General features: G+C 39.6%; 1 protein-coding gene across 6 annotated transcripts in view; it reads left to right on the forward strand.

The window, feature by feature from the left end:
• fli1 (Fli-1 proto-oncogene, ETS transcription factor) overlaps positions 1-16,537 on the forward strand; it is a 41,684-nt gene that overhangs the window by 11,800 nt on the left and 13,347 nt on the right. For 4 of the 6 annotated variants that reach the window (XM_008425967.3, XM_008425970.3, XM_008425971.3 and 1 more), the window contains 4 exons: positions 3,404-3,615; positions 3,853-4,007; positions 5,404-5,607; positions 14,837-14,905. In XM_008425967.3, the coding sequence (XP_008424189.1) occupies positions 3,404-3,615; positions 3,853-4,007; positions 5,404-5,607; positions 14,837-14,905 (640 nt within the window). The remainder of the gene's footprint in view (positions 1-3,403; positions 3,616-3,852; positions 4,008-5,403; positions 5,608-14,836; positions 14,906-16,537) is intronic. The other 2 variants (XM_008425969.3, XM_008425972.3) reach the window with 1 other exon arrangement.

The raw sequence follows: 16,537 nt of genomic DNA on the forward strand, positions 1-16,537 counted from the left end.
CTTACTCAGCCCTGGCGACCTGTCCAAGTTGTGCCCCGCCCTCTTGCCAGTTGACCGCTGGAGTTAGGCACCAACACCCCTCGCAATCCCACGAGGGATAAGCGTGTATGATAATGGATGGTTGAATTGACTTACTTAACTTTACCTTAAGCCTCTTATGGCCCACATACTTTTTATATTATTATGTTAACATCACAGAAAATGAGATTACAACAGTCTAGTTTATGCATCACCATATGACAAAAAAATTGTAATGTTTTTGTTAAGCTTTTTGAGTTTTTTGTTATTTACAGACCTAATTGTGATCTTCATAGTTAATATTTAATTGTTTGGGATATGGATGGATGGATGGATGGATGGATGGATGGATGGATGGATGGATGGATGGATGGATGGATGGATGGATGGATGGATGGATGGATGGATGGATGGATGGATGGATGGATGGATGGATGGATGGATGGATGGATGGATGGATGGACATTCTCATTCCAAAAGTAGTTGATATATTTACATCTAAACCTCCATTGTATGTTGACTTGACTCTCACTCATGTTTATATGATGTGCATGAAAAAAAAAACATGACATTTTTTTTAAAATGATCTTTGTGGTTATAGCCAGCCTTTATAGATAGAAAATTATGCCGTCTTCCACATCATTTATCTTTAAAAGACCACTGGAGAAAAAAATTTAATTAAACAATTTATTTCTATTTATTTATTTTTTATTTTTTTAATGTTGACTAAAATCAGAAATGAATTGACATGCAGAGCTTTAAATGGATGGATTTGATATTGTTTGTTAAAGAGTAGAGGAATTAGGAAGGGATGGAATGTTAATTTGTAGGTACAAAATGTCACTGAAATACACGTAAAAAAGTAATGAGCAGGTGCTTAAAAGTTGCTGTCGCTTGGCTTGAGGGTTAGGTTAGAGTTTGGGCTTTGATATCATTTTTAAATAGTTGGATATTGGTTTTCTGCATGCAAATACAATGGATGAAAACTCCTCACAACGATATGACATTTTCTTTAAGGAACCCCAAACCTCAGGACCACAGGCCAGTGCCCAAGACACTCCTTTTTAAAGCTGACCCAAGTGACAGACATAATAAATTATTGTCTGATGGTGTAGAGCAAACAGAAAAAAAGGTGTAACTGCCTCTAGATTTCACAAGTAGCTGGTGTGTGTTCCTTAGAGATACTGGAGTAATCAGAATAGTGCTGTTTTGTCAGCTTTCTACAGTTACATGGGGTTGTTTCTTTTTCAAAGCAATAAAAAAAAAACTGCTGCAATCTTGATAAACACAAACCACTTGCCAATCATGGCTCCAATTGTGGCAACTGATATGTCAGTGTAAATATAACGTGCAATAGTCAAAATAGTTTGCAAAGCTCTTATCAAGCTGTTATAAGACATTCCCTCACTCTTTTGCCCTTATCATCTGTACACTAGCTGCTGTGTTCTGCTCAGATAATGTGCCTTGGTGCCTAAATTCAGACCATGATGGATTCTCAGATGAAATCAGAGAAAATAAAAACTAATTGTTCAAGTGGTCACATATATTTAAACTTTTTAAAAACTGCTAATTAATCCGAAGAACTATGGTGTAAAAGGCATTCAATCTTATTTTTGTTTGACATAACCTAACAAGCTTAGCTTTTTTCACAAAAGAAAGTTATGAAATGGTCATGTTCATGAAAGGTCAGCATTGAATTGTCAACATTAACAGTAACATCCAGAATCTATAATGTTTGAGATTTCACAATTGCTCAGAACCTAGCTCACATCTTATAAGTTGTTACATATTTGTTTCAACTGTAGCACTGTTGCTTGAGTTAGCTGCTACTACCGAAAAAAACTACCAAAAAAACTAATATTTGTGTGCATTATTGTGCAAATGTACCTGCGTTCTGTGAACACATGCATTGAAAGGGGAAAATCCAGAAACTTGTGATCATGACTTTGCTTTCATAAACATTCTAGAGAATGGAATGGCTGCATGGTGGATCTATGAATTAATGAATTTCAAGTCACATCTTTCTCCCTGAAGCAACTCTGTGGCATGCTGGAATGAAAAGAAAGTCAGTCCTCTGAGATCAGACACGTCTCCGTCTCTACTGTGCCATCAGATCCGATCAAATCCAGATGTGCATCAGAACCAAGCCTAATCCTCAGAGCCATATTGTTATGATTTCACTTAATATTTTTCTTTATTGTTTTTTTGTTCTGTGTTTACTCTTCTAAAAATAATGCGAATAAATCAGTATTGTGCAATAATAAGTGCAATAATCATTGTTTTGAACATCTTTAAAACAATAACGTTTAAAATCAAACCCCTCAACTGCACAGCACAAGCTTTGCTTTTAAGACATTACGCAAGGAGCGCGTCTAAACCGCACGATATCTTGGCCTGCTCTGCGAGTTTCTGCGAGTTTCTGCGTTTGTTTTCTTTAATAAACTGACATTGCTCCAGCAGCGCTGAAGCACAGGGGTCAGTGTAGCTGTGACCCCCCCTGCTTCTGTTGAGTCTTCAGCTGTGGAGGGAAGCCCAATGCTCAGACATGATGCACACAGTCTGGCTCAACAGGGGACATGGATGTCCACATTAATCTGGAAAATAGACCTCTGATACCAATTTACGTATAAGGAATCATGGGGAGTTAGGGTAGAAGTAGAAGACTTTTTTATTTTAGTTTTAGCTACAAGCATTTGCTAATTAATACTCACTGTATTTGTCAAATTATAATCTTAGTGGAACAAGAGTTCTGTAGCATCTTATCTAACAGCTTTGTGAGCATGACTGAAGTGATCTTAACATCAACAGGAAGCTACAGCCCTACATGAACTGTATACACAAACTACAGAGGATCCCAGACTGTGATATGACTCATAAGTGCTCATAATTGGTGTAAACAAAAATACACAGGAGATTGGAAATTTAACTTCACATGTTGCAGGGAAGGGGCTTGAGCCTTATTTGCTAGCTATTGTGAATGTGAGGTCACATAATTGAGATGCTATATCTACCTTCTTACATGTACATATTTTACCTCTTTCAAGATAATGACTTTTTGAGGCCGTTTGTGTCTATGGTTAATTTACCTGTCAAAAAAAATGAAACAGACACTTGAGATTCTGACCAGGTGGTCAAAGGTTAGGGCCGATTAAACTAGAAGTCTGTCAGTTTTGATCGCCAGTTTATCTCTTTATTCATCTGTACTTCAAACCTGGTCATCTGAGTTGAGTTGATTATTGTTTTTTATTATTGGGAGGACCACCAAAACAAAACAAACAAACAAAAAAAATACAAATTCTGATTCTGTGCTGTCATATGAAATGATGTATTTACTCATATGTGAAAAGTAAGTTAAGTCAAACGTTTTGTTTGCCCACATTGACAGGAGGCGCTATCAGTGGTGAGTGAAGACCAGTCCTTATTTGAGCCTCCATACGCTGCTGCTGCCCCTCTCCCCAAAACAGACATGACTGCATCTGGCACACAGGACTACAGCCAGACCCACAAAATCAACCCTTTACCCCCACAGCAGGAGTGGATCAACCAGCCTGTGCGGGTCAACGTCAAGAGAGAATATGAGCACATGAACGGATCCAGGTATGAATACAACGACTTACTGTTCCTCTGATATCTCTTTTTTTTTCATTGAGAATCAGACACATCTGAACTTCTACTGTTATCATTTTACAGCTTTTAACGCCTGACATATTTGAGCGGGGAAGCTTAGACCTTTAATGTTTGACGCCAAATTCAATTGCTAGAAAGGAACTCAACACCCAAAATGTCTGCTGATAATGTTTCAACAGGTCCAAGTCTGATTTGTTTTTTGTGCAGCAGGGAGTCTCCCGTGGACTGCAGTGTGGGCAAATGTAATAAACTGGTCGGGGCTAATGACACATCTCAGATGACCTATGGGAGCTATATGGACGAGAAGAATGCTCCTCCCCCCAACATGACCACCAATGAGCGGAGAGTCATTGTACCTGCAGGTAGACAAAGGGGATACTTTATAACTTATAGGCTAGGGGTTTGTTTAATCATTATTTATATCATCATGGTGAATGTGGATAATTTTATGCAGGAATATATTTATTAGTCAAAGGACTTTTCAGTACGTTTTAAAATAACAATTCTGAATAAAATGGTTTCATTTCCAGGTGTGTGGTTGATGGGTTATGGTTGGGTATTGAAAGGAACATGGTAAATTATACGTTTAAGAGTTTTTTTTCAGAACTTTCTCCCTTAAGTGAACACTTTTGCGTGTTAAACATTAAAGACATGCCTTGTGAGACAACAACAAATGTATCTTAATTAATTAATAAAAAATAAATAAATAAATAAAACACATCAGTCTATTTGCTCTATAGTACTTAGAATAAAGTGTTTCAGAAGCTGGAAATTGTAAGGCTGAATTTTATTTGATCAACACTGTCCAATACACACTCAAGAGAACTAGTAGAAAGGAAGAGGTTTTAACTGTCTGTCCTTAGAAAAGCTTACAGGAACTAATCATTCATTCAATGATAATTATTTGAATGAATATGTAATAACTTTAACAGAAGCAGCAGAAAGTATTACTGTAGAACCACTAAATTATTTCTTTATCAAACAAAGAGTATTTCCCGTTGTGTTTTTATACGTACTGCCTATCATTCCTAAAGAGATTTAAATGATTTTTAAACTGCAAATGTTGAAACCTTTGTAACTATGTCACTTTCATGTCTTCAGGCACAAAATTGAGCTGCCTGCCACATATTGTCTATTTTCCTTTCTTTCAATGTATCGATTAAAATTCTACTTTACTTCTCATAATGGGTCTGTGACTCCAATATGTACAGGAGGTTACTCAGTTAATTTGATTAGTTCTCTTTCATACTACTGAACTGACAAATGGGTACAAGAAACAATTACAAGAATGTATTATACAACCATTTCAAAAACTATTATACAGTTGAGTTCAACTATGCATCAGATATGTATATTTTTAAGACAATTGTTTTCTGTCTTTTTTGGAAATACTGAAATATTGTCAAAAAGTACATTGATATGCAGTTTTTTGTACATTTGCATGACATGTTTTTTTTATGGGAACAAAAGGAAGGTTAGAAGAGAAAGAAATGCAAAAACACGGGTACAAAATAGGGTTAAGAATTGGCAAAGGGCAAAAATGACCAATAATTGAATAGGGCTCACAACAAAGTGTTCTGAGACATGATACTGTGCTCTTGGGAGCCCCCTGCTGGTCTGGAGTCACTAAGCAGGAACAAGCTAACCTGATGTTTCAAACCATCTCTGTTTAAAACTTTCATGGTTCTCTTATTTGTGTGTTTATCTCTAAGCACTTCAGTCAATAAACTTCCACTCGCTCCTGTCGTCTTCCCACAGACCCATCACTGTGGTCTCAGGACCATGTGCGGCAGTGGCTGGAATGGGCCATCAAGGAGTATGGACTGCTAGAAATTGACACATCAATGTTTCAAAACACAGACGGCAAAGAGCTCTGCAAGATGAGCAAAGATGACTTCCTCAGACTTACCACCCTGTACAACGCAGAAGTGCTTCTGTCTCATCTCAATTACCTCAGGGAAAGTAAGTGTGCTTTGCAATATTTGTGTGAGAAGTCAAAAAAGAAAGAACAAAATAATCAACAGGATTAGTGGGACAGTGAAGTATAAAATGCTCACTGGAAAAACAAAAATCCTATTGGGTAGACGGATACAGAAGTACTTGGAAACAGTTAGAGAAACTTTGAACTCTTCTATTTGCATAAGGCACGTAGACTGGTATCTGTTTATGCCAGAAAATGAAAATCATTAAGTGAATGGTTTCTTTTCATTCATGTTTTTTTTCCTCATCATTTAGACAAAGAGTGAGAATGAAAAAAAAAAAAAGTTTTTCTTTTCCAAGTCAAGCCCGAGAGAGCAAATGATAGATATTATTTAGCCACTGAACTATACCAACAATGAACAACAGAATTGCTTTAGCTGGAACTCATTTCTCCGTAATGGTGCTCCATCTGTAGCAGAAATGTGGAAACCAAGACGGGTTTCTTTCCCCTCTCGAAGATAAGCATCAACTACATCCCCCTCGCTACACTTTGCAGCGCCTTTATTCCACATGGTCCAACAAAAAAGATGAAGCCCAGGTGCATTGCCTCAGGAAGGCAGTTCGGCCTGTATGCTCAGCACAGCAAAGAACGTTGATCTGCAATTTTCAGTGGGGGCAAATAAATATGAGCCTCTTACCTTTGAAGAGTGCCTTGTTGTAATCCAGCTTCATATGTTTCCTTGGAGGAGCAGAGTCAGTTTTCTGAGGCTATATGCAAATGACGTTTTGATATAAGATGTAACATCTGGTATGGCTGTGGTCTGAATACACATTAGTTTGTAGCTCAGAAATTTGGGTCCTGTTGCTCTGGACAGTGTGAGTGTTTTTTTGTTGTTTTTTTTTGCTGCTGTTACAAAATATCATGACAGCACATTGGGCGGGGTGACTGTTAGCTCCACTATATTTAAAATTTCTCGTCTAAAATTGCGATGGACCTTGATGTGATGTAATGGGAACTGTATTTTTTGGGTGTCAATGGTTTTCTCTATGTAGAGCATCTGGGGGGAGAGAGAGAAGGAGAGATGGCTAACATCGGTATAACGGCCTCATTGTGAGGCACTGTAGCGGGTGGATCTGTCTGACCGCTACTGGGCACACTCTGCAAAGCAGTTTTCATAATGGCAACTGACTGCAGGATTTAGACACCAGCTTTGGATTGCTGCATTGCAACCCTGCCCATCATTGTTTTTTTATTTTTTTTATTTAAACGTTGTGTGTTTTGGAGACAGAAGGGATGTCTTGGGGTTCCTGCTCACTTTCCAGTTGAAAATTACCTTGGATCCATTCCCATGAGTCAAAATGATGAATTCTTCCAAGTCAGGACTGAAAGACCCGATTTGGAGATAGAAAAACAGTTTATGTTCTTTACACTAGGGACATAAGGGAAGAAGGAAGCATATTAGTGAATTAATGTTTTACAAAACCCAAAACAAGACAAAGACTCTGATTTAGATACTTAAGTAATTCTCATTTCTCCCCTCACAGAACAGACAAACAATAACATAACTGAGCCTTGTCCACAAAATAGACCTCTGGATTGAGTCATGAGTACTTGAGCTCAGGCAAGATTCCAAAAGATGGAGTAAAAAAAGGGGAAAAGAAAAGGGGAGAGCAAAGCCAAATCCTGGAAATATTAGTGATTATAGGTCATGTATGTCAAGCTCGGTCCCAATTTACTACTCTCAAATATTAGCCCCAATCCTCCTTCAAAAAATTGATGGTGCTATAATCATCATAATTTCATAAACATCTGTCTGTACCGTGTGTGCATTTGGTTAGATTTTTTTTGAATGTCTGATTAGCATTCCTCTCAGTCATTAGGACTCTTGGCAAAAATACAGAGAAGAAACCTCTCCGCCCTATAGCATAACAAAACATTCCTGCCACGTCATGCGCTGGACCGTTCAAACACCCACGCTGATTTGACCACGGGCACGAGTCGAACATCTGTCTGGGTACCCAGCTGCTGACAACAAACAGGGCTAGTTGGCTGAATATTATTTTGGCCTCATTCTTTGTTACTTATTTGGATTTTTATAAGGGACGGCTGCCCACACCCCCAATGTGCTTTCAATTTTGAGTGCAATTTGAGAATTTGTTCAAATTAGTCTGTCAGGGAGGGACCGTGGACTGTTTGCTTTATCGCACCCATGTAGGTCGGTTTGATACCACATGTGCTGGAAGCGAAGCAGAGCAGTAAACCTCAGACAGCAAGAGACTGCATCTTCTGACAAGAAGAGAGCAGGGGCAGAATGAGAGAGGAGAAGCCAGATGGGACTAATAGCAAGAAAACTGCAAATTGATCAGATGAAATTCTTAAGCAGCATCAAAGTAAACACTAAATGAATGCACAGCTCCATGACAGTTAACTGGTATGAAAAACAACAGCAGGTTTTAAGCATGAGAAAGTTATATGGCAGAAAAAAAAGAGTATTTCCAGTGCATGGAAATGGTTTGAAATGGCTGTGAATGAAAGCCAGTGGAGAGCAGCAATAGTTCTGTTTCCCAGCTGTCGCCTTTGCTTGTGTGCCTGGATGGATTTACAGCGAGGGAGTCAAGACTGAGAAGCAGAGGGAGAGGGAGAGTGATAAGTCTGGGCTTCTTGCACCGCTGCTGCTGTTCACTTCAGAGTGGGGTGGAGGGGGGACATTCTCAAGCCCTCAATAGTTTATACAGACCATAAACATCTGGGCTCGCAGGCTGAGTAGGGAAAAAGGAGGTCTGGAGAGTTCACTCTCTCTCCCCACAATGTCTCCCTCACAACAATTTTATTGAGCTCCCCTTGCATTAGTTCTTTCTATTGGCAGATTATCACTGTTGTGGAGGGGTTCAGCAGCCTGGCTGCGAGCCCTGTACTGTTAGCTGTCTGCTGTCAGCCACCATAACAAAGCAGTCTGTGGCTACTCACTTGCCTCCTGTAGCTCAGGAATTAATATGCATTAGCATTAGCATAAATGGATGTGGAGCATATGCTGACGGCCTTCAGAGGAATGGAGAGGTGAGGCGGATTACCCACAGTGTTTCGTCTTACAGCCTAGTTGTTTGAATGCTAATATAAACAATCTTTGCTTTAAATTAGTCTCTGCCTTCTGAGTATTAATAACTTTCTCACGTTTTGTCAAGCTACAACCCCACCTTTTATGTACTTTCTTTGGCGTTTATGTCATACAGGTGGATCATGACTGAATATCACAAGCAAAATCATACAGGTGAAAAAGGTGAAATTGTATTGATCCACTGGTGCGTTCAGTGTGTGTTGCAGAGTGCAGAGGTAGATGGTCGTGTTGTGATAGTTTGGCAAGTTCAGCCATGCTCTTTCTCTTGACACTTCTGAGGCCTTCTCAGAACACTATTCATACTGAGATGAAATTACCTAAACCTTGGACTCTGTTTACGAAATTGGTTGCACTGGATTGTTTTTAGTGGTGTTCTTTTTTTCTGTAGAAAGATTTAAGACATGCATAGTTTTTATTTTCATGTCAGTTACGTGACACTCTTTTAAATCAAGTTTGCTGTGTTAACAGGACAAAATGTAAAAAGTATAAATGCTATTGATTGGTCATATCATGTCATATAAAGTTGTTACTGTAGCCATTCAAGGTTTTTCCAGATATTCAGGGTCAAAGATGAAAGGTCGTACAATTGTGCATCAGTTTGCAGCCATTTTAACGTGTATAAAGTGCAACATTGAGTTGGGGACTGTGGCCATCAGCAACTTATCTGAATTTAAAGTGACAAACCTCCCTAACAAAGCTAAATTTGAAAGAAGCTCAAAAAAGTCAGAAATTAGCTAATTAAGTCTCATTATCTGAGAATGACTGTACAAAATGTCATGATCATGTTTTCTATAGACCATAGACCAGTGGTTCTTAACCTTTTTTGAGGTACCGAACCCATCAGTTTCATATGCGCATTCACTGAACCCTTCTGTAGTGATAAATAAAATATGATTTTTTCCCCCCCAGTGATCATGGGTCACCCCATGATCACTAAGTCTTCTTACAGGGTAGAGTCTCTGAGAACAGTTCTTCAAAATATAGTCAGTGTTTTCAGCAAAGTTGAGCTGACTGTCTAGGAACGACCCAAGGTATTTAAAATTAGCCACAGTTTCAACAGGTTGGTCATCGAGAGAAACTGGAACCACTTTAAGGTCTTGTTTAGATTATTTAATTAGCTCTACATTCTTAAGAGAAAGAAAAATTAATAATAAATAATAAAGACTTTGCGGTATTCTGATTTAGTAATGTAATTATATTAGTTGTGTTACCACCCCCACGCCACTAGAGGCAGTACCAACCCCGAAAAGAGGCAACTATAAGGAGCAGATTTAGAACTACAACAAAAGTTACAGAATTTGGTAAAAACTGTGAGCTTTGCTGAAGTAATTAAAGACACAAGTTCAAATCCATGCTGAGAGTGGAACTCCTTCAATCAGTGCTCCTCCACAGCACTGATTGGCTAAGCAATGTAACGTGATCCTTTGCAGCAAGCGATAGCAAAGGGGGCGCGTCATCACGACTTTACACAAGTGTGTCTTTACCTCCGCGGCAGAGGCTTCGCCGAACCCCTGAGACCGACTCATCGAACCTCTGGGGTCGAACGAACCCAGGTTAAGAACCACTGCCATAGACCTATACTAACTTGTTCAAGGATTACAGGTTTCCTTTAGCATAAGATTTGAAAGGAAGCAGTCTGGAGGGATGGAAGACAGATTTAGCTGATTTGGCTTCAATCCAATAATGTTTTTGTTTCAGAGCCTGACAGTGTGTGTTTAACCATATGGAGAGAAGTTTATGTACCACTTCCCCAATATATGTCCTTCTTATGCACTGATATTTCTTGCTACCATTTCCTTGTCCTTCAATGCACTTTCTTCAGGAGCTTCACAAAGTATTCTGCAGTGCACATTTGAGCAGTTTTTCTTATTCAACAAATTGTACTACCCGGTTTGTTATTTTGCACTCTGTTTAACTTGAAAATATGTAGATGATGTCAAAATTTCTTTTGAACTCTTCTAAATGAAGCCTAGGTACCAACAGCTGTACATGCACCGCAAGTTTAGAACCAAGAGTTTATAGATTCAAACACGTCACTGTTTGACTTTTACCAAATCTGTGTAATGTTTTAAGAGGGGGAAAAGCTGTGTTGAGGATAACTGATAAAAACAAAAATAATTAGAGGTGTGCCGATCGATCGGTCACCGATCATAATTGGGCCGATTTCCGTGAAAAAGTGTATGATCGGTGATTGGCGATCATTGGCTCTTGTTGCCGATACCGATCACCTGCATCTCATTTCGCAGCCTGCCTGTGCAGCTGGTCTCCTCTTTCCTTCACACTGCGCAAACGCGCAGCAACAAATCCTAAGCGATGTTGAACTATAACCCACTGAGTGAATGGGGACGTTTGCATGTTGCGGCGGAAAATTAAAGCACGTGGGGTGAAGCAGGTCAAAATGCATCAACACGACGAATCTAATATGGCATAAAAATAATGTCATACTTGACGGAGTTTGGCTACATCGAGGCTCACTGCAGTTAAAAAGACATATGGAGGATCAGATAGCAGGTAAAGCAGCGCACAGCTACAAACACTCACCCGGATTAGCATGACGGTCAGAAAGCTAAACAAATAACCCGCAAAATTATTTAAGTCTTCGAGCTGCGATGTAAGACGCTGGTTCTGCTCTCGCTGTTGAACCGCTGCTACGCGCTACAGGTAGTAATATTTCACTCCGCTTCTGCTCCACCTGTTAGTGACTCTCACACAGAACCTCTGCTTAAAGGTGCAGCATCTAACCTAAAAAATAAATTTTACATACGTATTAAAACTTTCGCTGTCCTAACATGAGACAGATAATCTCTAAGAAAATAATCGATCTCCTCCCTGCTCTGCATAATTACTCTGCTCAGTCAGAAACAGCCACTCAGAACTAGCAGTAATCAGCCAGCCGCCATGCTATCAGGAAGTTTTCATTCAGTAACTCCACTCAGGATTGTTTATTGTAATGGATCCTGTATTTGCCTTTGAATGTTAAGTTTCATTTTTTTGGCAATGTTGAGAGGTTTTATTTTGGCTCTTTGCATTATTTAGCCTCTTCAGAGCCTTCATATGGTATCAGTCTGTTAAAGATAGTATTACCGATAGCAGTACAATTTGCACAATGCCTGTTTTGTTTAGTTTTCTTCTTGGAAAAAGTTATTAAAAACAAGTTTTTGCCTAATTTAAGGTGACTTCATGGTTCCTTTTTCTACATAATATAACCAATAGTGCATATGATAAAAAAAAAATAATAATGTGATCGGTATCGGTGATCGACGATCGTCCCTCAGGGGGTGATCGGTATCGGCAGAAAAAAACCTGATCGGCACATCCCTAAAAATAATAAATAATTAATAACTATTACTCAACAAGCTGTGAACACTTCTGTTTGTTAAAGTGTGTAATCTTTTGAAAACCTCCTATAGATTACTTTTCAAACTGCAGGTTTAGGCATTTCAGTGTCAGCTTTATGGGGAGGTCATTGCCTTATTGCTGACAAAGGTTGAGGATCTGGGAAGAAAAGTTAATATCTTCCCTCAGCAGATTATTTTCTTGCTGTCTTCATTTAGTATGAATGACTTTAGTTCAAGCTAACAGATTCTCCAAGAGGGATCAAGACCAAAGAGGACTTACGACTTTTCAGAACATCTTCAACCTTAATTATTCACATGAGAAATTAAGGTCGGAGGTGGTGCACCACTAATAATCTTCCTGTCTGAAACATGTCCTGACAACAAAGTATATAAAGCATTTTAATTTACAGTAATTTTAATTTACTGTAATTTTAATTTACAGTTTTTTTGTTGAATGTAACACTGGTTTTTCTTTAGTCTGATCTGAAAGCTTTACATGTTCTTTTCTAAATGCATGTTTCACAGGGGATTATCATTGGTGGTGCACTAATTTATCCAATTTGACATGTAATTAATAAAGGGCCTCTGTGTTTATTCGATAGTTAACCTATTGCTAAGATTATGAAGCTTTCAAGGTTCATGAAATAGTTGCTTCACAAGCAGTTATGATATTTTTGAGAGTGTAGTTGTTTAAGATGGTGGAAATCATCCTCAGTATTTGTCCTGTGCTAGCTGCTTATACACTTTTAACAGAATCTCTCTTGAAAATCCTGAACTATCCCTTTAAATCCACTTCTTATCCTATGCTTTTGCAGAAAAAGTTTAGCCAGAATAGCAGAGATGAAAACACTATAGCCAAGTTTGTAAAAAGGCTGCAGAAAAAGCAAGCAGTGTGTGTGAAAATATTGAATTATGATCTTGGTTTTGCCAGAGGCTTTTCTTGAACTAGTAAAATAACGTCATTACTTTTTCAATATGTTATACATATTTGAGTAATAGCCTTGGCATTTAATGTATTTCTCACCTTAAGGCTGGTATAAATGGAGTTTTGTCCTTCGGTGTTTAATGATGGCTGGAGCCAATTTGCCCTGTGTGAGGCTTCAACACTGGGAAATGTCCACTACGTGTTTAGAATAATGTCATCATGTTGTATCACAGATTAGACACTGTGTGCCTTCTATGGGAGCTGTGCAATGCAAAATTAGGTTTGAGAAACATTATTCTCATTGTGAGCGTGTCAAATTGGAGAGCAAGAATTTTGAAAGACCCATCAGTCAAAGGAAGGGGAGAAAAGCAAATTGTTTGTGGATGTTATGTAATCTAACAGACTCTGAACAGATGTGACTGAAGACACGAAGGGAGAGCGAGGGTTTCAAAGGCTGTCCGGTCCTCCCGTCATGCTGTCAGATTACCAAGACATGTTTGTTTTCTGAAAGAGGAAGAGGCAGTGCAAATAAATAGGCAGCGCAGCCAACTTTTCCCCTCGCCGAGCAGTCAGCTGTGGCCTCTCCCCCCTTCTGTCTCATTCACTCTCACTCTCAGCCGTGCGGCGGTCCTGAATTTCTCTGTGGGATGGTTTGAGGTTTTCTCTGCAATGCTGCCGGTTTGCCTGTCTGGGTCAGCCCACATATGTGGCGCACAGTAGGAAAAGGGTTAATGGTCCTTTCCTTCTCCTTTCCCTTCCCTTCCCTGCCCATCTGTTCCGTCTTTTCTCCCTTACTCTCATTCCAAAGACACTGCTTTGGTGGCTCATTTGCCCGGGTGTGCTTACACTGAGCGTGTGGAATTATTTTTGTATGGGGAGCTGCGTTTGATTGGTGAGGAGGGACCCTTCCCCATACAATAGCTCCCCTGTTCTAAGGCCCCCAGCTTTCTAAACTAGACCCAGACCCTTGGGGGTGCCATGGAGTAGGTAGAACAGGGAGGGGTAGGGTATGGGGAGGTTAAAATGCATCTGTGGAGAACCCCACTCGTTCACCTCTGCAGTCACCCCCTAAAAAAACAGACTCCTAGCCCGCCGCAGCAGGCCTCTTTACCAGCAGCAGCACACGCTATGTAAGGATCCTGCATCACATCTCAAGAAAACGGCCCGTTCCAACAGGGATTTTAGTTCCATTTGTACTCGAGGTTGCCTTTCATATCGCTCCATTCAGAAAGGGTATCCTTCCCATGCTCAGTCATCTCAGTGTTAATTTTTGGCTTGCACTCACTTCGCAGTAACTGCTCTTGTGTTTTCTCTGTGGATTTTTTTGGGTCTGTTTTTCCACTCGCTGATTTATGCCTCGGGGCAGCTAAAATTAAGAGAGCATTTTGGTGCCGCCCAGGGTGCCTGTGTAAGTGGAGGAATGTGGCGCAGAGTTCTGCTCCATAAGGTGAAGTGAATAGGCTGCCATATGAGGACTCTCGCCTCCCAGGAGTAGTAGTTGTACTGGAAAACGCTCAGAGGCTCTGAGGGGGTTTTCTTTACATTTTTAAGGACCTCAAATCTGGGCTGTATTTGATTTACTCTGGGCTAGATTTACTTAGTGCAAACACTTTTTAATGTTATTTTCTAATGAAAAGCAAGAAATGAGGGAGATCATATGAAACGGACCTGAGATTTTTGCTGCCACCTGCTGGCAACACTGTCATACTTTTCCATGCACAGTGGCTGTTTAAATATCCAGTTTAAAAAACATTTTGAAGCTAAAATGCAAGTTGTTGTTTTTTTAACTCCGCTAAATGTTTGCGTCAGTTTCTTTTCCTGTATTTTAAACACCTGAACTTTTAATCACAGTGAAATAAGTCGATTACAATGTGTATCTTCTCATTTCACAGGTAGCTCATCATTATCCTACAATACGCCATCTCACACCGACGCATCACCACGTTTGGCTGCCAAAGAAGGTACGAAGGTTTTTCTAATTCTATTGCCATAGATACTGATCTGTTGTGCGCGTGACTTGGTAGGGGGAAGTCCTGTGCGACTGATATTTATAGAGAAATGGATTCAGGGGGTTAGACAGAGTGTCGATAATTTTTTATTTGGGAATTTGGATCACAATTCCTGCCAGTGTCAGTGATGCAAATCAAAGTACAAAAACACAAAGCACTGCACACTTTGGAAAACAGCCCACTCACCAGAACCAAAGCGTATGCAATGGCTGATTGCAAAGGACAAAGCTCCAGGCAGGTGCAGCTTTTGTGTAGCTAAGGTGATACGAGGCAGCAGATTGTGCTATTCAAGACAGCTACCTGAATGCTGTGACAACACAGCGAAGCTCGGAGATGGAATAACAGAACAGCGCTATATTAACAAACTAGGCAAGAACAGAGTGCTGATTAGTTTTTTCCACAGCAACAAAGGGGCACAAACAGACTTCAAATGCGGTGATTATTCGAAGGAGGGCCTGTGAATGAGGCTGTTTACTGGAGGAGCAGGCGTCGCAGACAGGTGCTGAAGCAACAATGTGTGCTTATCGTACATGACAGACGAGACTGGACGGCTGCCTCGTATCAAGCTGGAGTGGAAACGAGTGGATATGCATGACTGACTAAATGGTTGAAGAGACTCAGTTTGTAATATGACAGACTGTGTATTACATGTTGTATTTTTGACCCATCTAAACCTTAAAAATACAGTTTGGTGAGGATGAGCTTTATTTGCAATGCTTGCGGAACTCAGGTTATATTAAGATTCTAGAATAAGCAATTTATTTCTTATAAATGTGACGCGTAGCAGCAAAACCTGGAATAGAGCAGAAACAGAGGAGACATAACATAAACACCATCATTTTCTGAGGAAATAGTGACTAAACCACCCCATTCTTTAAACAGTAGTTTCAGATTTTTCAAAAAGGTAAACTTTGTGTTTGAACACAGCTTGTTTACAGAGTAAATCTGAGCTGTTTCAGGGTTTGGAGGAGACCCATCACGGATGTCACTTGTGTCACTTGTTCAGTCGGTAGTTATCCTCTTACATGTGATCAACAGAAATCAGTCTGACCCCAGATTAGATAAGATCTTGTGATGTAGGTAAGCTGATAACTCAGAAACAAAGGAGTACATTTCTGAAGTCTAAAATGACTCAAGCCTCAGATATTTTGTACCAGTTTTAGTAAGTATTGTATCTCATATGTTCATTATATCGTTTCATTCCACTATAGTGGTCTTCATAGTGTTCATGTTGACAGCTTGTTATTATCTTGCTGATCAATTTGATCCAGTTTATGAGACATTGTCATGACTTACTGCTTGGCATGTCTTTTGCAAGGATATATATAACGTGTCCTTTTCAAATCACCATGTCGCTTCTAACATGACAACTTCATCAAGACATATTTTAAAATGTAGATTTATGCCTGCCGCAGCTTGCAACAGGCAAGCCAATGATAGCCGAATAATTTCTTTCTCTTTCTTTCTTTCTTTCCTTCCTTTCTTTCTTTCTTTCTTTCTTTTTTACCCACATTAAAAACCATTAATCCATCCATTATCCAACACACTTATCCCTTGTGGGATCGCGAGGGGTGCTGGTGTCTA

Source organism: Poecilia reticulata, chromosome 13, assembly GCF_904066995.2.
Source record: "Poecilia reticulata chromosome 13, P_reticulata-male-v2, whole genome shotgun sequence".
Lineage (NCBI taxonomy): Eukaryota > Metazoa > Chordata > Actinopteri > Cyprinodontiformes > Poeciliidae > Poecilia > Poecilia reticulata.